The following is a 27,802-nucleotide window of genomic DNA, read 5'->3' as shown; positions in this document are numbered from 1 at the left end:
AAAAGATGTTAAATAGCAAGTCCAGCTCACCCTGGTCAGTCTGGACATTTGACTTCTCAGTCAACATGAAGACTCTCGTTATTCTGGGGTTTCTCTTCCTTTCTGTCGCTGTCCAAGGCAAGGTCTTTGAGAGATGTGAGCTTGCCAGAACTCTGAAGAAACTTGGACTGGATGGCTATAAGGGAGTCAGCCTGGCAAACTGTAAGTTAATTCTTCTTCCTCCTTCCAAACAGTTAGCCATGTGTGGAACAGATACTAATAGAGCATGAATAATAGGAAAGGGACTTTGAGTGAATGGCTCTTTTCTTTCTTGGAGGGTTTGTACATTTACAGAGGTTAAAAACAGCAACTTGTTTCTTTAGAATCCGACGCACCAGGGGAAGGAGTGAGGCATAGGAGGTTCAAATCCATATCATTTTAAGCATGTTAGGTGTGACTGTACTTGTCTAGAGCCATAAATTTGCCAGGTGGTACAAGTAAGCTGACAAGAAAACTATTTCAGCACCTGTGATATATCTATCAAGTGACTCTAAACATTTTCAGTTTGGAACTTGGGTTCTGCAAGTGTGAGTAAGGTAGTATTTTTCCACTTTTAACCCCCTTATCATGATGTTGAGTTTTTAACAGCAAAGTTTTAAAAAATTACTCTCAACTCTCAAAACAAGGACAGTGGGAACCTATTTCCTCTCAATTAATATCTACATAAGGATCTCTGAAATGCACCATGAAATGATATTTTATTAATCTGACATTAGTCCATTAATTAATTTTCATTTTCTTCCACAGAATTCAAGGTGCACACTAAAGAAAAGTAACTGTGTATTTTAGTCCATATTTGTCAATGTCATCACTGTATTTTTCAGATTGAATTCAGACATTTCCCCTCCATAACTATTTTTGAATGAATGAGCCAATGGCTAGATAGATGGATGGATGACATAGTCTTTTCTATTCTATGATTCCTTTGGTCTGGATTCTAATTTGATACCCAAGTTTACCTTTAGGTATCATAAGAAATTTTATTTCTCCCAGAAATTCCTTATTTTTCTTAATAAATATTTTTTTAAATAAAAGTATTTTTCCATTAGCTTATACATCTGCTGATAATGAACAAACCCATTCAACAACTCTGTTGACTTTTCTATCTTGGCTGCATCTTACCTGAGGGATGGGAGCAGGGGAAGAGTAACAGGAATGGCAGAAATAGCTATTTTAATGTTTTTAAAAATATGTTGTTTTGTTTCATTAGTATTACCAAATGATTTGCTAATAAAAGAATTCTCTTAAGGGAATTCTTAACATGAAGGTGTTAGAATATCTCACAAGTAAAATACATCTTTAAACTTATAAAGTTGTTACTAAAATAGAATTAGTTAAGTAGAACTGATGGGGCTATGAAGTGTAAGTCATGTCATGTTGCTGTTTATAATCAAAAAATACATTTTTTTTTCAGGGTTGTGTTTGACCAAATGGGAAAGCAGTTATAACACAAAAGCTACAAACTACAATCCTAGCAGTGAAAGCACTGATTATGGGATATTTCAGATCAACAGCAAATGGTGGTGTAATGATGGCAAAACCCCTAATGCAGTTGACGGCTGTCATGTATCCTGCAGCGGTAAGACAAGATGATGTTGAGTGATGGTTCAGCCCCCATCTGGTTATACCTATAAGAACAGAGATTCAGTACAAATGAAAATGTCTTGAGGAGTTCATCAGGGACCTAGAAAAATTCCATCTGAACTTTTAGAACTTATTATCCTCCTCAAAATTTCTTAAGTAAAAAATTAACGAGCTGGTATCATAAAATGTTGCTGTTTGCTAACCTACAAGATTTTCTGGAATGACCTGTCGTGTTATTATAACTAGACTTGTTGATGCTTGTAAAGAACAATGCTATTCCTCTTACTTACCTGGTTTGGGGAGGAGAGGGTAATTCGATTATGTGGTATTTTTCTAATCTGCCCTGATTTATTGGAAAACAAAGGATTACTAACTAACCAAAGAGGAGGACTATGTGTGGTCCTTTTAAAAATTTTGTTTTTACTTTTTATGATTAAATGTTTCAAATATATGGAAAATTAGAAACATTAATACAATAACCTTCAATATGTTCATCGTGTACTGTGACAGTTATTAATATTTGGTCATATTTATTTATCTTATGTATATAAACTATATATATATATATGGGTTTTTTTGCTGAGTGATTTAAAGTGAATTATTCATGGTGAATAGAAAATTATAACCTTTCATTTCGAAATTCTTTAGCTTGCATCTCCAAAAAGTACAGTTCCTGTATGAACGTTGTCATTCTGACAAGTCAATTTATAGATCCGTTGAACTGGGGTGAAATAAATATGCTACTGAGTTCCTTTTAAAATAGAGATATGGAATCTTTAGTGCATAAAGTATTGGAGAACTAATGCAAAAATTGTTAAATTTTTACATACTAAAATTCCTAATAGAGAAGATTAGTCTAAGAATATTCTTTTGTATGCAGTTAATTTACATAGATAATATTTTTTATATAGTAATCTTTAGTCATTGAGTAAAAATTGTCTCTACCCCAAGATTTATGAACACTGGGTAATTTTTGGAATTACAGCTTCTTTCACAATATACATCACTCATGGACATGAATATAAAACTATATTATGCACATTTGTACCCACATACAAACATGTAAGCAATGTGTTTCAACAAAAATGAAATTGTACTAAATTTTCTGCCTTATAATATGCTCTTTATTGCCCAAAATTATATTATCAGCAAACACCAATCTTTATTATATATCAAGATGAATAAATTTCACTAAATATATATTCTATAATTTATCAATCCAATGCACACTGTTAATGCACTTAGACAATATTCCCTTTTTATTTTCCCCTATGAATCATTTTGTACACACATCTTTGGGGACATCTCATTAAACAGAAAGTGAAAGTGAAGTCACTCAGTCGTGTCCGACTCTTTGCAACCCCATGACCTGTAGCTTACCAGGCTCCTCCATCCATGGGATTCTCCAGGCAAGAGTATTAGAGTGGGTTGCCATTTCCTTCTCCAATTACAGAATTGCTGAGCAAAAAATTGCTAGACCGGTTTCTGCTTGTTTGTTTTAGTTTTGTTTTGATTTTCTGGTCCCTAGTAGAAGAGAACCTTCCATCACATTAGTTAATAGTTCCAGAGCTGCCAGTGACTTTGGTAAATGAGAAACAGAATGCTTTATTTCATGCCAAATAGGATGGAAAAAGAAAGAGTTTTCCCTCAACATTCACAGATACATGGACTCATAAAAAACAAAATTTTGGTTGTTCTTTGCTCAGCCTAAGAAAACAAAGCTGATCGAACTTAAACTTATAATGAAATTTCTATGAATGTTGTCTTCATTTCTTACCATCTCCTTTTCAGAATTAATGGAAAATGACATCGCCAAAGCGGTAGCATGTGCGAAGCATATTGTCAGTGAGCAAGGCATTACAGCATGGTATGTTTTGGGTTTTTTCCTCCCCTATTCCAGTTCTACTGAGATGTAATTGACATACATCACTGTAGAAGTTTAAACTATACAGCAAAATGATTTGACTTACATACATTGTGAAATTATTGTCACAATAAGTTTAGTGAACATCCATCATGTCATATGCTGCTGCTGCGGCTAAGTCGCTTCAGTCGTGTCTGACTCTGTGCGACCCCACAGACGGCAGCCCACCAGGCTCCCCCATCCCTGGGATTCTCCAGGCAAGAGCACTGGAGTGGGTTGCCATTTCTTTCTCCAATGCATGAAACTGAAAAGTGAAAGTGAAGTCACTCAGTCATGTCTGACTCTTTGCGACCCCCTGGACTGCAGCCAACCAGGCTCCTCTGTCCATGGGATTTTCAAGGCAAGAGTACTGGAGAGGGTTGCCATTGCCTTCTCCATTATGTCATATAGATACAAACAAAGAAATAGAAGAAAAACTTTGTGTGTGTGATGAAAAGTCTTAAGCTTTACTCTTTTAACGATCTTCATATACAACATATATCAGTGTTAATTGTACATATTACCACATACATTACATCCCCAGTATTCATTATCTTATACCTAGAAGTTTGTAACAACTTTGACTGACTTCATCTAATTCCCCACCCTCATCCCCTCCCACTACCCCTACCTATGATAACCACATATTGACCTCTTTTCCTATGATTTTGTTTGGATGTATGTGTTTGAAGTATAATGGACTTACACTATGTAAGTTCCTGTTACAGAGCATGGTATGTGTTAAGCATGAAAGAGGAGATCTGGGGACTTGCCTGGCCATCCAGTTGATAAGACTTTGTGCTTCAATGCGGGGGTTGCTGGACAGGGAACTGCATGCCATTAGATGCGGCCAAAAAAATAAGGGGAGGATGGAGAACTGGGGGTTTTGGTAATGCCTTTGGGCACCTAGGATTTTAGCCTCCTACCTAACTACCAGGAATATACCCCAATATTGGAGGGGTGGAGTCTTAACCACTGGACCTCCAGAGAGCTGTTTTACCCTACTATTATGAAAGAAGCAAAGGAATATATTCCCAAAGACCAAAATATGCTACTGAGGACTGAAAATTGCAGCTTTGTTTGTGTGTTCCGTCAGTAAGTCATATCTGACTCTTTGTGACCCCATGGACTGTAGAACACAGGCTTCCCTGTCCTTCATTATCTCCTGGAGTATGCTCTAATTCATGTCCATTGAGTTGGTGAAGCTATCTAAGCGTCTCACCCTCTGCCGTACCCTCTTTTTTTTGCCTTCAATCTTTCCCAACATCAGGGTCTTTTCCAATGAGTCGGCTCTTCAGGACACCTGGCCAAAGTATTAGAACTTCAGCTTCAGCATCAGTCCTTCCAATGAATATTCAGGATTGATTCCCTTTAGGATTGACTGGTTTGATTTCCTTGCTGTCAAAGGGACTGTCAAGAGTCTTCTCCAGCACCACTATTCAAAAGCATCAATTCTCAGGCACTCAGCTTCTTTATGGTCCAGCTGTCACATCTGTACATGACTACTGGAAAAACTATAGCTTTGACTATAGGAAACTTTGTCGTCAAAGTGATGTCTTTGGTTTTGAATACACTATCTAGGCTTGCCACAGCTTTTCTTGCAAAGAGCAAGTGTCTTAATTTCATGGCTGCAGTCACAAACCACAGTGATTTTGGAGCACAAGAAAATAAGATCTGTCACTGCTTCCACTTTTTCCCCTTCTATTTGCCATGAAGTGATGGGACCAGATGCCATGATCTTAGTTTTTTGAATGCTGAGTTTTAACCAGCTTTTCCACTCTTCTTTCACACTCATCAAGAGGCTCTTTAGTTCCTCTTCACTTTCTGCCATTAGAGTGGTATCATCTGCATATCTGCGGTTGTTGATATTTCTCTTGGCAATGTTGATTCCAGCCTGTGATTCATCCAGCCCAGCATTTTGCATAATATACTCTGCATATAAGTTAAATAAACAGGATGACAATACATAGCCTTGTCATACTGATTTCCCAATTTTGAACCAATGAGTTGTTCCATGTAAGTTTCTGACTGTTGTTTCTTGACCTATATGCATGTTTCTCAGCAGACAGACAAGGTAATCTGGTATTCCCATCTCTTTAAGAATTTTCCACAGTTTGCTGTGATCCATAGCACAGTTTGCTTGTATATCCATACAAGGCTTAAGCATAGTCTATGAAGCAGAAGTAGATGTTTTCTAATAAATTCCCTTGCTTTTCCTATGATCCAACGGATGTTGGCAATTTGATCTCTTGTTCCTTTGCCTTTTCTAAATCCAACTTGTACATTTGGAAGTTTTCGGTTCATGTACTGCTGAAACCTAGCTTGAAGGACTCTGAGCACAACCTTACTAGCATGGGAAATGTGCTATGTGAAATGTGGAAGGAGCACAATTGTACGATATTTTGAACAGTCTTTGGCACTGTCCTACTTTGGAATTGGAATGAAAACTGATCTTTTTGAGTCCTGTGGCCACTGCTGAGTTTTCCAAATTTGCTGACATATTAAGTCAGCACTTTAAGAGCATTATTCTTTAGATTTATGCTGAACAATGTATTATATAGAAACAGTTTATTTTAATTGAATCAAAATCTTATTCTGTTATTCCTCAGTTTATTTTAGGGGATTTCTAGAGGGTTTAAAATTCTCTCTCTTCTATCAATTACTTGTCATATCTTGAAATTATTTTGGAATTAAGTAAATGTGGAATGCACTCTGCAGTTGTGTTGTGGACTACACAGGACTCAACATTTGTGTTCAGCATTCTGTGCTCTAGTGAAGGCTTGATGGAGATGTGAAGTCCTTGGTATACATACCTCCGGTTAATAAATAGTGATACTTGGAACTGTCTATAGTCTCTATTTCATGTATTGATAAGCTATTTTGTTCTGCCAAAGAATTTGAATATGTTTATTACAGTATCACTATGTTTAAGTCCTATTACCATATGTTTCATCTTTCTCCACAGGGTGGCATGGAAAAGTCACTGTCGAGACCATGACGTCAGCAGTTATGTTGAGGGTTGCACCCTGTAACTGTGGAGTTATCATTCTTCAGCTCATTTTGTCTCTTTTTCACATTAAGGAAGTAGTAGTTGAGTGAAAGTTTATACCACCATTCCTTCAAACAAATAATATTTTTACAGAAACAGGAGCATATGGTCCTTCTTCTAAGAGGCTTAATGTTTACCTGATGCGTTAACTGTTTTTTAATAGGCCTACAATATTATTCAGTGTGCTAACAGAACTAATGTTGGTAAATATTTATCTAAACTCTCAATTATCAAATATATCTCCAGTACATTCAGTTCTTAATCAAAGAAAAGATCACTTATACATCTTGTTGATCATGAAGGAATATAAAGAGGGATTAGATGACCTGTTTCTTTTCCTTAATTTTATTATCATAGATTCATGCATTATGACTAAATTCAGATGAGATTGCCAGTATTGAAATAATTGCTAATTAACTATAGATATGAAATGATGCATCTGTAAAAAATACAGACATTTTCATTAAAAACCTTGCAGTTCATACCTTGTCTGTCTTTGTTTAGAGCTATTTAGTGTCTCTGAAGAATACATATGTATATACACAGGAAAAAATGATACTTAATATTTACAACATCTTTATCTATACCCAAACAGATGGATATTGCTGGAGAAAAATCCATAAGCATGCTGACAGTTCTTATAATTATTATTATTATTTTTTTTGGCTGAGCTGATCAGCTTGTGGGATCTTAGTTCCCCAATCAGGGATTGAACCCACACCCTCAACAGTGAAAGATCAAAGTCTTAACCACAAGATTCCCAGGGAATTCCCTTCAGTTTTAATTTATAAACATAAACCTCAAATGGGCACTCAAGACTGTCTGGTATTCTTAGTCACTTCTCTGCAATCCTGTGTTGGTGTTGCCACTCTCCAAAATGACTGCCACTATTTACTCGTCTCTTTTCAAATTCCTAGCACACATGCCAATTACTAGCCTTCCACACTCTGCTTTCAGCAGATGACCTGGCTTCTCACATTACACTGACAGAACAGAAGCAACTCATACAAAACCCTCCCCTCCTGGCCACCATAAGAGAGCTCATGTCTCTCCCTGGGCCTACCCTCCCTTCCTTCCCCTTTATCACTGGGATGAAGGGCCTCTGCTCCTGCCAATGGCAGTGTCTCCACATGCAGCCTTCTTCACAGCCCTCTCCCTACTCCAGTTTAGGCTGAGTGTTTCCTGATCCTGAGTTTTCCCTCTTTGCTGGATCACCCCCATCGTGGTACGAACTGCTTTGGTAATCTTCCATCTTAGAAAGAACTCTCCATGGATTCTACATAACCCTCCAACCACAACATCATTTTTGACTCCCTTGTTTACAGCAACACTTCTGGGATGACATGTCTATATTCACCCACTCCACCTCCTCACCTCCCTTTCTCTTTTCATCTATTCTTAATCTCAGAGCTGTCCTTACTCAGCTGAAAATGGCTTCAGCCGACTCCTCCCAGGATGCCTTGGGGCCAGTTCTAGTGATCACCCGATTTCTGTTCATCCTACTTGATCTCTCAGCAGCATTTGACAGAGTGAACCACTTCTACATCTAGAAAAGTTTTTCTTCCTCAGCTTATCCTCCTTTACATCCTGCCTCATTGATGGTTTCTTCTTAGCTCTTCTTGGCTGCCTGTTTCTCTGCTGTTTACTTTTAACTGTGGGAGCGCCCCAAGACTCAAGCCTGTAACCATTTGATAGACATGTTTTATTTATTCATTGATCTGTCTCTTTTTGCTGAAATATAACTTTCAAGAGAATAGAGTCCTTCCGCCTATTCTAGACATTGAAATAATCTCAATTTTCCCCCCAATTTTTCAAGTACAGTATAGCCTTTTATGTTTTCTGAACAGTTTGAGAATACACTGCCAACATGGTGTCCAGTGGCTCTGAATCCCTCAGTGTGTAATTCCTACATAACCTCAAAACATCATCCAAATCAACAAGTGAATACTGACAAATTAGGACCACCTAATCAATGGCAACCCACTCCAGTACTCTTGCCTGGCAAATCCCATGGACAGGGCAGCCTGGTGGGCTGCAGTCCATGGGGTCGCTGAGGGTTGGACACGACTGAGCAAATTCACTTTCACTTTTCACTTTCATGCATTGAAGAAGGAAATGGCAACCCACTCCAGTGTTCTTGCCTGGAGAATCCCAGGGACGGGGGAGCCTGGTGGGCTGCGGTCTGTGGGGTCGCACAGAGTTGGACACGACTGAAGTGACTTAGCAGCAGTAGCAGCAGCAATCATCAGATGCTATGCAATTTCATCAATCGTCCCATTAGTGCTTCTTAATTAAAATGTCTAATTCTGATTCACGTTATATTTGTTTGTCATGTTTTTCAGTTTCCTGAAATATAGGTCACTTTTCACCTTTTCCTTGACGTTTATGGCTTTAACCCTTTTGAAGACCTCAACCAGCTATGGTGTGAAATGGTCTAAGATTTTTCTGATATTCTCTGGGTTAGATTAGTTATGCATCTTTGGCAGGGATACCATAGCAGTAATGCTGTGCTCATCTCCCTGCACCCTTTCAGGTGACACAGTTTTGAAACATTCTATTACTGATGATGTTCTCATTAATCATTTGATTAAGGTGATGTCTGCAAGTCACTTCCATTGTGAGGTATTTGGGAGAGGGTGAAGTATTTTGAGAAAATTTCTTCCTTATCAAAATGTCAATTTACATTTTTACTTATTATATCAGTATGGACTCTCGGCTTCCTACATTACTCCAATTATTATGTATCATAATCCATGGCTATTATTTATTTTGATGTTCACATTTGTCCCTGAGAGCCTCTGCAAGCTAGCTTCTATGTCACTTTGACTTGTCCCCATCATTCTTTGGGGACTTTTTTGTTTTCTGGTGTAAGATGTTCTAATGCTCACCTTCTTCTTTTCCTACTTCAGCCTGGAATCAGTGATTTCTTTCATGAACGCTTATTTTAAAAAACAGCTATAGGCAGTAGAGTCACTGTTCCCAGGCTCCATCAATGGTCAGAGCTAGAGGATGTAGGTATTTACATTATTTTAATCTATTTAAATTGAATTCATATAGTATCTCCAATATCAATCTCACACCACAAGGTCAATTCTAATTTTTTCCTTTTTCACTGTGTTACATCTCTGACACACCATCTGGGCTGCTGTCCTTACAGGAAATAAGGCAGAACTCCTTTACACTTGTTTACACCCATATCCCAAATATCTGGAACTGTGCCTACAACATGATGAACAATAAATATTGGTTGATTCAAAGGATCTCTGAAATTATTTGGCATATTCCCCCACCCAGGGAATTCTGAGAGTTTTCTCACTTTATAGTCCCACATGATTCCGGCACAGCAGCTTCTGGAGCTCCAAGGGTCAGGTTTCAAGTCTATGTGACCAGCCATGGGAGGACAGCTGGGGGGTCCAAGATTCTGGGACCATTTTGATATGAATCAACAGGAAAGAATATGGGTTTATTCATATAAGGATATTGAAAGGTGTATGGAGAATGAGTCAAGGTAGGGAGAGAGACTTGAAGAGTCACAGCTCAGATGCAGAGACAGGATATAGCTAAGAAGCACCAGGACTGATCCATAACAATGACTGACTGAGAAAACAACCACAGTAGCAACAGTTGGCCTAAGAGGGAAAACAATGCTTATTGCAGATCTTCCGTGTTTTTTTTTTCACGTCATATCTTACATATACCTGTTATTTTAATACAATCAAGCTCCCAAACCAAAAATTGACCCTTATTCGAAAATGAAGTAAAAATCAATATCAAGGTTTCCTCATTTTTAGTTCAGTTCCGTTCAGTTGCTCAGTCATGTCCTACTCTTTGCGACCCCATGAATTGCAGCATGCCAGGCATTCCTGTCCATCACCAACTCCCGGAGTCCACCCAAACACATGTCCATTGAGTCAGTGATGCCATCCCAACATCTCATCCTCTGTTGTCCCCTTCTCCTCTGGCCTTCAATCTTTCCCAGCATCAGGGTCTTTTCTAATGAGTCAGCTATTCACATCAGGTGGCCAAAGTATTGGAGTTTCAGCTTCAACATCAGTCCTACTGATGAATACTCAGGACTGATTTCCTCTAGGATGGACTACTGGTTGGACCTCCTTGCAGTCCAAGGGACTCTCAAGAGTCTTCTCCAACACCACAGTTCAAAAGCATCAATTCTTCAGCACTCAGCTTTCTTTATAGTCCAACTCTCATATCCATACATGACCACTGGAAAAACCATAGCCTTGACTAGACAGACCTTTGTTGGCAAAGTAATGTCCCTGCTTTTCAATATGCTGTCTAGGTTGGTCATAACTTTCCTCCCAAGGAGTAAGCATCTTTTAATTTCATGGCTGCAGTCACCATCTGCAGTGATTTTGGAGCCCCCCAAAATAAAGTCAGACACTGTTTCCACTATTTCCCCATCTGTTTCCCATGAAGTGATGGGACCGGATGCCATGATCTTAGTTTTCTGAATGTTGAACTTTAAGCCAACTTTTTCACTCTCCACTTTCACTTTCATCAAGAGGCTTTTGAGTTCCTCTTCACTTTCTGCCATAAGGGTGGTGTCATCTGCATATCTGAGGTTATTGATATTTCTCCCGCCAATCTGATTCCAGCCTGTGCTTCCTCCAGCCCAGAGTTTCTCATGATGTACTCTGCATATAAGTTAAATAAGCAGGGTGACAATATACAGCCTTGACGTACTCCTTTTCCTATTTGGAACCAGTCTGTTGTTCCATGTCCAGTTCTAACTGTTGCTTCCTGGCCTGTATACAGGCTTCTCAAGAGGCAGGTCAGGTGGTCTGGTATTGCCATCTCTTTCAGAATTTTCCACAGTTTATTGTGATCCACACAGTCAAAGGCTTTGGCATAGTCAATAAAGCAGAAATAGATGTTTTTCTGGTACTCTCTTGCTTTTTCGAGGATCCAGCATTTAAAAGAAACTCAATTCCAATGTTGCTTAGTTTAACCTCAGGATAGGATTTGAAATGCAGAGTGATATTCCAGATGGTAACTGGGCTCTTCTGGTAGCACTAATTATAACTGAGCCCTGAGCACATCTCTTGCACTTATAGTTAGCAGATTTATTTTAATAGTATTTTCCGAGAAGTTACTAAAGGGAATTATGAAAAGTTATAATCATGAGTGACTAATGTCATTCACAGATACATTTTTTTAGTTATATGCATGTCTATTATGCAAATTATGTCTTAAATCATTTTTTAAAAATTGTTGTTTTTCAGTCACTAAGTCATATCTGACTCTGTGTGACCCCATGGACTGAAACTAACCCAATTTTATAAATCTAAATATAATATAAATATTATATTATATAAAATAAAAAATAATTTTTGGAACAAAACAGAGCAGCAACAGTAACAAATAAATAGACACCTGAATTCCATTATTTAAAGAGAGGAGAGGTTGGTTAGGAGAAAAATAGCTGACAAGTATGGCAGACACCATCAGAATATTGTAAAGTAATTATTCTCCATTTAAATATACAATTAAATTAAAAAAGAAAAAGAAATGAGGCCCTGGAAACTTCATTCACCAAGAATTTTTTCTTTTTTTTGGCAATGCTTCGTTCTTTTCAGATCTTAGTTACCTGACCAGGGACCCAGGGCAGTGGAGGCACAAAGTCCTAATCACTGGGCCGCCAGACGATTCCCACACTAAGAATTTCTAATCATATAACATAGGTACTCTTGTTGTTTCTCAGGAATTCTTAATTGCTGACTTTCCCCCTCCCTATATTTATTTCTAGAAATAGAATGGAATCTTTAAAAATTGAAATTCCTCTATATTGTTGTAAATTTTAGAGAAGTCACACTGTGATGTGAACGCCTCACTTTTCTAAGTTAGGACCTTATAGCTCCAGCCCAGATGCTTTTTTTTTTTTTAAGATGAAAGGACCCAGCTGGACCACCAGACATATGGACTTGGGATTTCAAACACAACATATTAAAAGTTGGACTTATCATATCCTACACTATCCTCCTCTAAGTTTATTCACTGTCCAATATTCCCCATAACTGCCCACCAGCAACTCCAAAATTAAGCTTGCTTTCCCCCTCTGCCTTGTACCTCTCCATCAAAGCGATCAAAAAATTCTCCTGGTTCTGATCCTTTGATATCTGTCTTATCTATCCCCTTTTCTCTGTACATCCTGCCTGCTTCTATCTTGATCTTTCATTATTTCTCTTGTAGATTGTAACAGCAGTTTCTCAAAGAATTATTTGCAGTCCACAGTCCTCCTAAGAGACCATGAATTGAACAAAATATTAAAGATTTTTTGCCCATTTTATGGACTGATGATGCACAATTCTATATATTTTCATTTGTAAATAAAACAAAGGATTACTTATTAATAACCAATTAAATGAGTTATTAAGGTTGGCCAATATTTTGTATTAATAAAATAAAATTAGCACATTAATAGGACTTACTGATTAAAATAGATCCCACAAAGAAGTCTGGATCAATGTAATGTTATTGTACATCAATAGTTGAAATTACCCTTATTTTCAGAATAGAAGCCTTCCATATCGGTGTCATAGTTTTAAGTTCCTGCTTTTTTGCTTTTTAACTACAATTTCCCATAAATGTAGCTTTCTTTTTTTTATTTTTTAACTTTACAATATTGTGTTGGTTTTGCCATATATCAAAATGAATCCAGCACAGGTATACCTGTGTTCCCCATCCTGAACCCTCCTCCCTCCTCCCTCCCCATACCATCCCTCTGGGTTGTCCCAGTGCAGCAGCCCCAAGCATCCAGTACCGTGCATCGAACCTGGACTGGCGACTCGTTTCATGTATGATATTATACATGTTTCAGTGCCATTCTCCCAAATCATCCCACCCTCTCCCTCTCCCACCGAGTCCAAAAGACTGTTCAATTTCCCATAAATATAGCTTTCATCATAGTGCTTTAGGTTTATGCTGCTGCTGCTGCTAAGTCGCTTCAGTCATGTCCGACTCTGTGCGACCCCATAGATGGCAGTTCACCAGCCTCCCCCATCCCTGGGATTCTCCATGCAAGAACACTGGAGTGGCTTGCCAGTTCCTTCTCCAATGCATGAAAGTGAAAAGTGAAAGTGAAGTCGCTCAGTCGTGTCCGACTCTTAGCGACCCCATGGACTGCAGCCAACCAGGCTTCTCCGTCCATGGGAGTTTCCAGGCAAGAGTACTGGAGTGGGTCGCCAGTGCCTTCTCCTGCTTTAGGTTTATAGATACCTTTAAAAACATATATGCATTTTTATTCAAACACTAGCCATTCACAACCCTAATGATAAAGTAGGTGTGTGTATATATATATATATATAAAATCCCGTTAATAAGCCTTGGTTTACAAAAAATGACATTTCATCCTATGACTCAGAATTTTTTTCTCAGGAAAGTGGCAACAGTAGGGTGAAATATCTTATGGGGTCATTTCTTCCCCCTGCAAAGTAGACTACAATCAAAAGAATCTGAAGATCATGGTCTTTATTACCATCTTGGCTTTAACTTCTGCCTCCTTTCTCCAAACACATACACATTATCACTGTAGTCTGGACTCTCAAGAAGAGATCTTTTTTTGCACACAAAATAGATTTGTTTCGTATCTCTTGCTCAGAATATTTCAGTTTCAACATTGCCTTCAACAATGATTATTAGCATATTTTAGATGCTTTTCCCTTTAAGAATAAGTGAAAAATAATTAAAGCTTCTAACTTTCTTCTGAGGAAAATGTACATATACACACAATATAATCTTATACAACTCAAGAGGTTTTGCAACACCCCTGAAGCCCATCCACAGATCTTCTAGGAATCCCTCACCCAGCCTATACAATTTGCAAATTGAGTCTCCTTTGAATAGTATAAAAGATCTTTTGCCTACCTAACCAAACTTTTAACTTCCTCTCCCCACTTCAAAAGGAATTTTCAGAGCATATTATATTTTCTCTAATACCTCTTTTTTAAAATAAACTTTTAATTTTAGAATAGTTTGAGATTTACATTAAAGTTGCTATGATGGTGCATATTGTTTCTGTATGCACCAAACCCACTTTCTCCTATTATTAACATTTTACATCAGTGTAGTACATTTGTTACAATTAATGAAAAAAGGTGGTGGTTTAGTCATTAAATCATGTCTGACCCTTGTGACCCCATGGTCTGTAGCCCACCAGGCTCCTTTATCCACGAGATTTCTCAAGAAAGAATACTGGAGTGGATTGCCATTTCCTTCTCCAGGGGATCTTCCTGAGCCAGGGATTGAACCCTGGTCTCCTGCAGGCAATTTCTTGCATTGCAGGCGGATTATTTACTGGCTGAGCCACCAGGGAAGCCCCAGTGAACCAATATCAGAATGTTATTACTAAATAAAGTTCATACTTTTTTTTCAGATTTCCTTAGGTTTTATGAAATTACCTTTTTCTAAGATCCTCTCCAGAGCACCATATTACATTTAGTTGGTATGTTCTTTTGGCTCCTCTTAGCTCTAATAGTCTCTCAGACTTTCCTTGTTTTTTGATGACCATGACAGTTTTGAGGGACACAGACCAGATATTTTGTAAAACGATGCTTACCTGGGATTTGTCTGATGTTTTTTCTCATGATTAGTCAAGGATTATGTGTTTGGAGAAGGAAGACCACAGATATCATTTTCATCACGTGGTATCTAGGATACCTCCCATCAAAATAACCTATTACTGTTGATACTAACTTGGATCCACTGCTGAAGTAATATTTGTCAGGTTTCTCTGCTGTAAAATTACTCCTTTATCCTCCTTTCCATACTGTATTCTTGGGAAGGAATTCACTATGCACAGCCCACACTGAAGAGTGGGGAGTTATACTCTATTTCCTTGAGGGCAGAGTATCCTTGTAAGTTTCTTGGAATACTTTTGCATGGGAAATTTGTCCATTCTTCTTTCACTTTGTTTTTAAAATTGTTTTACCTCCATAAAAATGATGAAATAACAAAACATTCTCCAAATTTCTATGACTATACACACAATTTATTTCTTATTCTTGTCACAATGTCCATCATGGTTCCATATGTGGCTCTGCTCCACAGTCACTCAGGCACTCAAGCTAACAAAAGGTTTTACCAGCAGGTAACTATACCTTCGGACACATACAACTTCGTCAGTTGGCAAGGTAGGTAGAAAGCACTGGAGTGTTTTCACTAGCAATTAAATGTTTTCACTTTAAAAGTGACCTGTATCATTTCTGCCCATAGCTCATTGGCCAGAATTACATAGTTTTCCCTAAATTCAAGGGAATAGGGAAGTATAATCCTCCCCTGTGCCTGGAAGGAGAGAGAACCAGACCTGGAAGGTTCCTATCACAAATCTGCTACCCCAAATATCCACCTAACAAAATCCTATTCTTCCTCCAGTTCTCATTCATCTTAAGTGCTGTGAAGCCTTCATTGTCTCTTCCGCACAGATTTCAGATCCTCCTCCTTGCTCCATCAGTCCTGTGAGCAGACCAAGGGTAAACAACTATTGTGAGTGAGTGTTAGTCGCCCAATCATGTCTGAGCCTTTGCAACCTCATGGTCTGTAGCTGGCCAGACTCCCGCTGTCCATGGGATTATCCCAGTGAGAATACTGGAGTGGGTTGCCATTGTAACTGCTGGTTTGCAGAGAAAAACAATTATGCCTTTTCACCTTGGTATCCTCAGCTTTAATACAGTACCTCTTACCTAGAAAATATTCAATCAACTTCTATTATTTATCAAAATCCTAAATTCATAACCAAATGTTACATAGGCGCTTTTTCCCTAATAAAATTATTCATGCATAAATTCTTGACAATTGAAGTATAAAATTGTTTTCCTTTACTAACTTTAATGTTGAATCATACCTTCAAAGATTTTACATATATTGGTCTGAATAATCCTGTATCTCAAACATACGGCCTTGTTTCTAATTTATTTCAGAGACCTGAGTTAACTCTTTATTTAAAAAATGATTCTGTCTTTAAAATTTTAGGTTTGTTGGTGTGCTTTATTGCTCAGTCTTGTCTGACTCTTTGCAATCCCATGGCCTATAGCCCACCAGGCTCCCTTTGTCCATGGAATCTTTCAGCAAGAATATCAGAGTGGGGTGCCATTTTCCTCCTCCAGGGGATCTGCCAGACCCAGGGATTGAACCCAAGGTCTCTTGCATTAGCTGGCAGATCCTTTACCAATAGCACCATCTGAGAAGCCCCCAAAGTAAGTGGTCTCATTCCTAATTTCTTTCAGAAATCTGAGTTAACTTTATCTAAAAAGTGATTCTGTCTTTAAAATTCTAGGTTATCTTTTGTAATTGCTTTCTCATGTTGGAGAAGCACATCCTTCTGTAGTTTATGTGCTATGCGTGTGCTTAGTTGCTCAATCATGTCTGACTCTTTGTGACCCTGTGGACTATAGCCTACCAGGCTCCTCTGTCCAAGGGATTCTCCGGGCCAGAATACTGGAGTGAGTTGCCATGCCCTCCTCCAGAAGATCTTCCCAACCCAGGGATCGAACCAAGGTCTCCCACTTTGCAGGCAGATTCTTTACCATCTGAGCCACCAGGGAAGCCATGGCTGTAGTTTGTGGTTGATATTTGTTTGTAAGCTTGCATTACTTCCCTGCATCATTTGGAATATCAAAACACTATTTTAACACAGGTGGTCAAGAGAGGAGTGTAACACCTTAATTGCAGATGGAATATATTTATATACAGGGAATTTACCAATTTCGTTGAATGTCTACACTATACATATGAGTGTCCTTCTTTCTGAGAAAGCAGAGAAGCCTTAAGGGAGCATAAGACCTCAAGTAGCTCATCATGATGAATATAAGAACATGACAGCAAACCTCAGGATAGACAATAAAGTCATAGGTGACATGTGCTTGACACATGTGTGTTATAAAGGCCGAGTCCTCTGAGTTCAAGTTTGGCATGTTCTGGATGAAGACTGGGTTGGAGGGAAGAGAAACTGGAGGGAAGAAGACTGCTTAGAAAGCCAGGTCAGTCCCATCATGAAATTCAAATCCTAACCAGATTTCACATGCTGACTATGCAGAGGATATTTGACTTGCCGTGGATTGAACTTCTACATAAGGAAGATATTTTAAGTGCATTCACTCAGTCGTGTCCAACCTTTTGGGACCCCATGGGTTGTAGCCCTTCAGGCTCATCTGTCCATAGAATCCTCCAGGCAAGAATACTGGAGTGGGTTGCCATTTCCTTCTCCAGGTTTCTATATTTAGGCTTATTTTATTCCTGTTATTTTTCAGAAAAATTAGTAGTCATGCACGTATGTATAAGTGAGTTTGTGTAAACTTTCCTATTAGAAGATAGTATACTTATGAGAAAACTTAAAAGTACCTTAACTTCCTAGATGTTTAAACATCCATTCATATTTTTTAAGCAGGTTTAAGTTTACCATTTTATATTTACATGATATTTCTGATTTACTAAATTGCTCTTTAACTGAAAATCCTTTTGCAGTGGAAGGGAAGCTCAAGAGGGAGGGGATTTATGTAAACTTATAGCTGATTTACATTGTTATACAGCAGAAACCAATACAATATTGTTAAGCAATTGTCCTCCAATTAAAAATAAATCCTAAAATAGAAAATCTTATTGAATCAGTAGTCAAGGAAACTATTTTCCAAAATAAATCTGTAAGGCACTGATACTAGCCCTCATCATCTTTGGGGTCAAATCATGTTAGACTCTGTGAAAATGGTGCCATGTTTGTGAGTTCAGCTTCTATTTGACTGAGTTGGAAATAGACCACTCCCATGCCAGCAACCAGCTACCTCACAGAGGTATGATGTTGGCTTGAGGTGAGGGGTTGGGGTGAGAAAATGAATTAAAAAAAAAATCTTAAACAACTTGGAGTGTTTCATCTTCAATTCAATGTGTACAGATAAATTGTTGTTAATAATAAGTTGAGCATGTTATCTTATTCGGTTCCTAAGGGTAGCAATAAAAGGTTTGTTGAGAGAGAGAAAAAATACAACCCAAGTACATGACCTTATTTGCAACAATTTCTTCTCTTCTACCCCAACATTTTGTGATGTTGCTGCTGCTACTGCCGCTGCTAAGTCGCTTCAGTCGTGTCCGACTCTGTGCGACCCCATAGACGTCAGCCCATCAGGCTCCCCTGTCCCTGGGATTCTCCAGGCAAGAACACTGGAGTGGGTTGCCATTTCTTTCCCCAGTTTTTTTGTGATGTTACTAGAGCTAAATTACAGATTGAAACCATAGCTTTCTAGTTCAAGAAAGAAACTGAATGACTATGCAGCTGCACAAATAAAAAGATCAAACCTAATCTTAAATCAAAAAGTAATGCTTAACAGAGAAATAAAACCAGAATTCTCTTCTGGAAAGAGGAAACTAAAACGGGAACATTTTGTTCTCTTTGTGAACAAGATTATGCTTTATCATCTGTTTGAAAAATTATTTTTCAGTGATGAATGCCCAATTGTTATGTGAATTGAGAAAGGATTTTTGAACCTGACCTGTATGGGAAGGGAAATATTTGCTCATAATGTGAAAAGGAGAAGTGAGATCCAGCCTAAGTCCTAATTGTATTGACCATGAACCTTTAAAGATGATAGAAATAATAGGACAAAGAAAGTATGCACAAAGAAATCAAATTTGCTCAGTTATCAGTTGTGCACACTTTAAGAATTTTGTTATTGAAATAGTCTCTAATTGTTTTGTGGCATTCCTGGTGTGGGATCAATCTCTTAAAGAAAAGTCACACTTTAAAAATAAATACATAAAATGGGTTTGTACAACTGTATCAGGAACTAAACGTGGTAGATAAAGGAGTTACAGCATATTAGGGGGTGCGAATTGCAAAGCGATAGAATTCCTTCCCTTTCACTTCAACTTCAAAGTAATGTGGTAAACTGAAAAGACCATTGAGATGATCTGAATCTAAATTCCAGCTCTACCACTATATATGTCTTTGGGCAGGTGACTTTTCTTCTCTGGGAACACATATATTTTAATTTGTAAAATGGACATAATACTTACATTTAAGACGCTTGTATGAATTATGTTGTTGTTCATTCAATAAGTCATGTATCCTCTGTGGCCCCTAGGACTATAGGACACTAGGCTCCTCTGTCCTCCACTATATCCCAGAGTTTTTTCAGATTAATTCCATTCAGTGGTAATACTATCTAACCATCTCATCCTCTGTCACCCCTTTCTCTTTTGCCTTCAATCTTTCCCAGCATCAGGGTCTTTTCCAATGAGTTGGCTCTTTGCATCACATGGCCAAAGTATTGGAACTTCGACTTCAGCATCAGTCCTTCCAATGAATATTCAGGTTTGATTTCCTTTAGGATTGACTGGTTTGGTCTACTTGCAGTCCAAGGGACTCTCAACGTCTTCTCCAGCACCATAATTAAAAAGCTTCTGTTCTTCAGCGCTCAGTCTTCATTATGATCCAACTTTCACATCCGTACATGACTTCTGGAAAAACCATAGCTTTGACTAGACAGACCTTTGTCAGCAAAGTGATGTCTCTGCTTTTGAATACACTGTCTAGGTTTGTCATAGCTTTCCTTCCAAGGAGCAAGCGTCTTTTAATTTCATGGCTGCACTCACCGTCCACAGTGATTTTGGAGCCCAAGAAAATAAAATATCTCACTGTTTCCACTTTTCCTTCTTCTATTTGCCCATGAAGCAATGGGATCAGATGCCATGATCTTAGTTCTTTGAATGTTGAGTTTTAAGTCAGCTTTTTCACTCTCTTCTTTCACCTTCAAGAGGCTTTCTGCTATTAGGGTGGTGTCATCTGCATATCTGAGGTTATTGATATTTCTCTGAGCAATCTTGATTCCAGCTTGTGCTTCATCCAGCCCGGAATTTCACATGATGCACTCTGCATATAAGTTAAATAAGCAGGGTGACAATATACAGCCTTGTACTCCTTTCCCAATTTTGAACTAGTCAGTCATTTGTGTAGTAATTCATTACCCAAAGTCTCAGCCTAAGTTGTCAAACTCCTTTTAACAGTTTCACACATTCCAGAACATCTTCAAGTTTTTCCCCAGGGAATTCACAGGGACTCTTCTCCCTTCATCTCAATAATTTACGTTCTTATCTCTCCTGTATTAGAACCCTGTGTTTAGAACCCCCATATTCTAACTTATTTGCTCTTTTTATTTTTTATGTATTCATATTTATGGCTGAGCAGGGTGACTTGCAGGATCTTAGTTCCCCAACCAAGGATTGAACTTGGGCCCTAGCAGTGAAAGCACCAATTCCTAACCACTAGACAACCTGAGAATTTCCAGAAATACATCATTTTGGAATTTCTAGAGCCACATGCCTTTTTAATGTACATCTTTTTAAAGTGGCAAAAAAAAGCATGTTATTAACAGACCCAGATATCTTCATCTCTCTAATATGAAGTTAAAAGCAAATAATCTTAAATGAATGTTTGGCAATTAATGTTTCAGTATTTTCTCTTTTCTGGAAAGGATCTACATATCCAATGAATATTCATCTTAAATTTAAGGTTACAGAATGATTTTGAAAGATATTTTTAAGTAGATGTAGTTTATAAAATATAATGATGGTTGCAAAATTCATTTATAAACCTTTTCCCCACTTAGTAGCAGAAGTAGTAGTAGTTAGTCACTCAGTTGTGTCCAACTCTTTGTGACCCCATGGACTGTAGTCCACCAGGCTCCTGCGTCCATGGGAGTCTCCAGGCAAGAATAATGGAGTGGGTTTCCATGTCCTTCTTCAGGGGATCTGCCCAACCCAGGGATCAAACCTGCATTGCAGGCAGATTCTTTACCATCTGAGCCACCAGGGAAGACCCTTTTGCTCACTTATATCCATTTAATTCATGTGTTCTTAACAATTATGCTTGAGTTGCCATGAAACTTTCATGAGATATTAAAAATTAACCATCATTTTGAGTTACTTTTCTTGTTGAAGAACCAGGCAAGTAGCAAAAATCACAAGAGGAAAGAAACTTAAAATTTACACATGGCTTTTTTCTCTACCATATTGACATATATCAAGAAAATCATTTTTATTGTAAACTGAGTTCTTAGATTGAATTTATAATTTTATCATCTCAAGCATCTAGTAGAGATAACATAAATTTATTTGACAAGGCTGATTCATTTATTTTTAAAAAAATATTGACTTAGTTATTTGGCCGCAACAGGTCTTAGTTGTGGCAAGCAGGATCTCTATTTGCAGTATGTGGGATCTAGTTCCCAGACCAGGGACTAAACCTGGGCCCCCGGCATGGAGAGCTAAGAATTTTAGTCATTGGACTGTCAGGAAAATCTCATGACTAGTCTTAATTTATACAAATAATTCTATTTTCTTTAAGCCAATTAAATAGAGCACAAGTTTTTAGGAATATTATCCAGAGGGAGAAAAATATCACATGTATACAACATACAAACATAGATATACATAGACATATAGCATTTGGTCCCATCACTTCATGGGAAATAGATGGGGAAACAGTGGAAACAGTGTCAGACTTTATTTTTCTGGGCTCCAAAATCACTGCAGATGGTGACTGCAGCCATGAAATTAACAGACACTCCTTGGAAGAAAAGTTATGACCAACCTAGATAGCATATTCAAAAGCAGAGATGTTACTTTGCCAACAAAGGTCCGTCTAGTCAAGGCTATGGTTTTTCCAGTGGTCATGTATGGATGTGAGAGTTGGACTGTGAAGAAGGCTGAGCACCAAAGAATTGATGCTTTTGAACTGTGGTGTTGGAGAAGACTCTTGAGAGTCCCTTGGACTGCAAGGAGATCCAACCAGTCCATTCTAAAGGAGATCAGCCCTGGGATTTCTTTGGAAGGAATGATGCTAAAGCTGAAACTCCAGTACTTTGGCCACCTCATGCAACAGTTGACTCATTGGAAAAGACTATGATGCTGGGAGGGATTGGGGGCAAGAGAAGAAGGGGACGACAGAGGATGAGATGGCTGGATGGCATCACTGACTCGATGGACATGAGTCTGAGTGAACTCTGGGAGTTGGTGATGGGCAGGGAGGCCTGGCCTGCTGCAATTCATGGGGTCACAAAGAGTCCGACACGACTGAATGACTGAACTGAACTGAACTGATAGACAGATGCAAAACAGATCTCATAGCTTTCATTTCAATTTAGTCACATTTCAGGTACAGTTGTACAAAACTCAAGAGCTTATGAAAAAACCAGATCAGATCAGATCAGTCGCTCAGTCATGTCCGACTCTTTGCAACCCCATGAATCGCAGCACAACAGGCCTCCCTGTCCATCACCAACTCCCAGAGTTCACTCAGACTCATGTCCATCAAGTCAGTGATGCCATCCTCTGTTGTCCCCTTCTCCTCTTGCCTCCAATCCCTCCCACCATCAAAGTCTTTTCCAATGAGTCAACTCCTCACATGAGGTGGCCAAAGTACTGGAGTTTCAGCTTTCGCATCATTCCTTCCAAAGAAATCCCAGGGCTGATCTCCTTCAGAATGGACTGGTTGGATCTCCTTGCAGTCCAAGGGACTCTCAAGAGTCTTCTCCAACACCACAGTTCAAAAGTATCAATTCTTTGGCGCTCAGCCTTCCTCACAGTCCAACTCTCACATCCATACATGACCACAGGAAAAACCATAGCCTTGACTAGACAGACCTTTGTTGGCAAAGTAACATCTCTGCTTTTGAATATGCTATCTAGGTTGGTCATAACTTTCCTTCCAAGGAGTAAGCGTCTTTTAATTTCATGGCTGCAGTCACCATCTGCAGTGATTTTGGAGCTCCCCAAAATAAAGTCAGCCACTGTTTCCACTGTTTCCCCATCTACTTCCCATGAAGTGATGGGACCGGATGCCATGATCTTCGTTTTCTGAATGTTGAGCTTTAAGCCAACTTTTTCACTCTCCACTTTCACTTTCATCAAGAGGCTTTTGAGTTCCTCTTCATTTTCTGCCATAAGGGTGGTGTCATCTGCATATCTGAGGTTATTGATATTTCTCCTGGCAATCTTGATTCCAGCTTGTGTTTCTTCCAGTCCAGCATTTCTCATGATGTACTCTGCATATAAGTTAAATAAGCAGGGTGACAATATACAGCCTTGACATACTCCTTTTCCTATTTGGAACCAGTCTGTTGTTTCGTGTCCAGTCCTAACTGTTGCTTCCTGATCTGCATACAAATTTTTCAAGAGGCAGGTCAGGTGGTCTGGTATTCCCATCTCTTTCAGAATTTTCCACAGTTTATTGTGATTCACACAGTCAAAGGCTTTGGCATAGTCAATAAAGCAGAAATAGATGTTTTTCTGGAACTCTCTTGCTTTTTCCATGATCCAGCGGATGTTGGCAATTTGATCTCTGGTCCTCTGCCTTTTCTAAAACCAGCTTGAACATCAGGAAGTTCACGGTTCACATACTGCTGAAGCCTGGCTTGGAGAATTTTGAGCATTACTTTACTAGCGTGTGAGATGAGTGCAATTGTGTGGTAGTTTGGGCAATCTTTGGCATTGCCTTTCTTTGGGATTGGAATGAAAACTGACCTTTTCCAGTCCTGTGGCCACTGCTGAGTTTTCCAAATTTGCTGGCATATTCAGTGCAGCACTTTCACAGCATCATCTTTCAGGATTTGGAATAGCTCAACTGGAATTCTATCACCTCCACTGGCTTTGTTTGTAGTGATGCTTTCTAAGGCTCACTTGACTTCACATTCCAGGATGTCTGGCTCTAGGTCAGTGATCACACCATCATGATTATCTGGGTCATGAAGCTCTTTTTTGTACAGTTCTTCTGTGTATTCTTGCCACCTCTTCTTAATATCTTCTGCTTCTGTTAGGTCCATACCATTTCTGTCCTTTATCGAGCCCATCTTTGCATGAAATGTTCCTTTGGTATCTCTGATTTTCTTGAAGAGATCTCTAGTCTTTCCCATTCTGTTGTTTTCCTCTATTTCTTTGCATTGATCGCTGAAGAAGGCTTTCTTATCTCTTCTTGCTATTCTTTGGAACTCTGCATTCAGATGTTGATATCTTTCCTTTTCTCCTTTGCTTTTCGCTTCTCTTCTTTTCACAGCTATTTGTAAGGCCTCCCGAGACAGCCATTTTGTTTTTTTGCATTTCTTTTCTATGGGAATGGTCTTGATCCCTGTCTCCTGTACATTGTCATGAACCTCATTCCATAGTTCATCAGGCACTCTATCTGTCAGATCTAGGCCCTTAAATCTATTTCTCACTTCCACTGTATAATCATAAGGGATTTGATTTAGCTCATACCTGAATAGTCTAGTGGTTTCCCCTACTTTCTTCAATTTCAGTCTGAATTTGGCAATAAGGAGTTCATGGTCTGAGCCACAGTCAGCTCCTGGTCTTGTTTTTGCTGACTGTATAGAGCTTCTCCATCTTTGGCTGCAGAGAATATAATCAATCTGATTTCGGTGTTGACCATCTGGTGCTGTCCATGTATAGAGTCTTCTCTTGTGTTGTTGGAAGAGGGTGTTTGTTATGACCAGTGCATTTTCTTGGCAAAACTCTATTGGTCTTTGCCCTGCTTCATTCTGTATTCCAAGGCCAAATTTGCCTGTTACTCCAGGTGTTTCTTGACTTCCTACTTTTGCATTCCGGTGCCTTAGAATGAAAAGGACATCTTTTTTGGGTGTTAGTTCTAAAAGGTCTTGTAGGTCTTCATAGAACCATTCAACTTCAGCTTCTTCAGCGTTACTGGTTGGGGCATAGACTTGGATTACTGTGATATTGAATGGTTTGCCTTGGAAACAAACAGAGATCATTCTGTCGTTTTTGAGATTGCATCCAAGTACTGCATTTCAGACTCTTTTGTTGACCATGATGGCTACTCCATTCCTTCTGAGGGATTCCTTCCCACAGTAGTAGATATAATGGTCATCTGAGTTAAATTCATCCATTCCAGTCCATTTCAGTTTGCTGATTCCTAGAATGTCGACATTCACTCTTGCCATCTCTTGTTTGACCACTTCCAGTTTGCCTTGATTCATGGACCTGACATTCCAGGTTCCTATGCAATATTGCTCTTTATAGCATTGGACCTTGCTTCTATCACCAGTCACATCCACAGCTTGGTATTCTTTTTCTTTTTGTCCATCCCTTCATTCTTTCTGGAGTTATTTCTCCACTGATCTCCAGTAGCATATTGGGCACCTACTGACCTGGGGAGTTTCTCTTTCAGTCTCCTATCATTTTGCCTTTTCATACTGTTCATGGGGTTCTCAAGGCAAGAATACTGAAGTGGTTTGCCATTCCCTTCTCCAGTGGACCACATTCTGTCAGATCTCTCCACCATGACCTGCCCATCTTGGGTTGCCCCACGGGCATGGCTTAGTTTCATTGAGTTAGACAAGGCTGAAGAATAGTTGGATCTATATGGTGTTTCTGGCAGATGGAACACGATTTCCCCTCAGATGACTGGCGCCTTTTACCAAGATTTTTATTAAGATTTTTGCTTGTCTTTAAAAGATAATCTTATGGAGGCTGTCAACAAAATGTGGATCAAGGGAGCTTATGAAAATATGAAGTAACAGTTTGTTTTTCAAATCTCTCTTTTTTTTCCAGTCTCATGCTTGCTTTAGGTAACAATTTTCTCTTTGCATGTTTACATTTCAAAGATATGGTAAAGTCAATATTTCCAAAGTACTGAGAAAGAATTGTAGGGTTTAATCTAAGAAGGAACTCAGGGGCATATTTGCCTATTATCAGAAATCTAAGCCTATTTCTATAACATTTTTCTTTTCTTTTATAATAGGATAGTTCAATGATATTTTAAGTTTCTTTTATTTATTTATTTATTTTTTGTAGCCCAATCCAGACTATAGGACATTCTGGACATGGTGGGATCCTTCTACAGAATAACAGACAATACATCAAGACTTCCTGCACATTTTCTGGACCTTTGTCAAAACTTTTTCCTGGTTATCAATATTTATGTAAATTATAAACCTCTTGAGTGATGTCTGCAGGTTTTGACATTTATTCTCTGATCTTCTTCTTTTAATCTTGTTAACAAAGTATTTTGTTTTGCTTTGTTTTCTCAAGTAAACAAGATATTTTTCTGTAGCTATCTTTGTCTTTCTTTTTCTTTTCTTTTCAATAGGATCTTACCATAGGTAAAAATAGGACCTTTGTTTAAAATGCAAGCTCTCTTAAAAATACTTTTTAGATATAAAAGTTCAGATGTTCAATATACCTCTTTCAACTGTGACTCCAAACCAATGAGTCTTTTTATGGCTTAAAACCAATATTAGGGTGGCTCAGATGGTAAAGCGTTTGATCCCTGGGTTGGGAAGATCCCCTGGAGAAGGAAATGGCAGCTCACTCCAGTACTCTTGCCTGAAAAATTCCATGGATGAAGGAGCCTCACTGGCTACAGCCCATGAGGTTGTAAAGAGTCGGATATGACTGAGCAACTTCACTATGGACATGAAAGGTGTCCTCTAAGAAATGTAGCCCTCTCAAGATGCAGAACGTCTCCAGAGAAAGCCTAAGAAACAAAGACTTTCCTTGTCTCAGGTGACAAAGAAAGCTCAATTCCCACAAAGTGGGACACCTTAAATGACTGACCTCCTAAACTATGCTACCAGAAAGGTGATACTGGGATGAGAGTTTTTTCCTTCCCAAATCAGACAATGAAAGTAGAGGCAATAAAGTCCCCTTATGAACTGAGACCCTTTATTAAGACAAACTCCCCTGAAAGCCAGCATGTTTGGACAAAGAGAAGGTTGCCTGTCACTTCATGTCTTCAGCTCCTAGCTGGCTGACTAGCTGCTGATGCAAGCCTGACAGACAACCTGTGTTTCCAAGCAGCAGAAACCAGAGGGAATATTCTCAGTGGTTACAAAGCCAAATTCTCAGGATATAAAACAAAACAATTGGAGATTCTCATCTGATGATTTTTCATCGTTATGACAAATGAAAGGGACAAAGGAAAATGTGACTCCTTCTGGGAGGCTAAGGATCAATAACCATAGGTGTTTATTACCAAAAACATGTTTACAAGAGTCACAATTCAAGATCTATTTTCACAAATGTTTTTCTCCTGCCACTGTGAATTTGGAAAGGGAGGGACAAGGAGAAATATTTATCCTCGTCTGTTGACTGTGCACTACAGACAGAGAGCTGGGAGACCGACATGGTAAGAATTCTTACCTTCTGTTAGTTGTCAGCTATCCCATGGCTCAACTTCAGTCTCCAGGGAGAGAGGGGTGTTCTGGGTTTTC

At 38.7% G+C, this 27,802-nt stretch overlaps 1 protein-coding gene across 1 annotated transcript; it reads left to right on the top strand.

The window, feature by feature from the left end:
• Positions 1-14: 14 nt before the first annotated feature.
• Positions 15-7,057, top strand: LOC133247562 (lysozyme C-2-like). Its single transcript, XM_061416521.1, has 4 exons — positions 15-201; positions 1,454-1,618; positions 3,415-3,490; positions 6,492-7,057. Exons 1-4 carry the CDS (start codon positions 66-68, stop codon positions 6,556-6,558), a joined length of 444 nt encoding a protein of 147 aa, XP_061272505.1. The 5' UTR covers positions 15-65; the 3' UTR covers positions 6,559-7,057.
• Positions 7,058-27,802: the final 20,745 nt, after the last annotated feature.

This window comes from Bos javanicus, chromosome 5, assembly GCF_032452875.1.
Source record: "Bos javanicus breed banteng chromosome 5, ARS-OSU_banteng_1.0, whole genome shotgun sequence".
NCBI lineage: Eukaryota > Metazoa > Chordata > Mammalia > Artiodactyla > Bovidae > Bos > Bos javanicus.
Note: the sequence above shows the minus strand (reverse complement) of the source record. Positions and strands in the feature narration are given on the sequence as shown.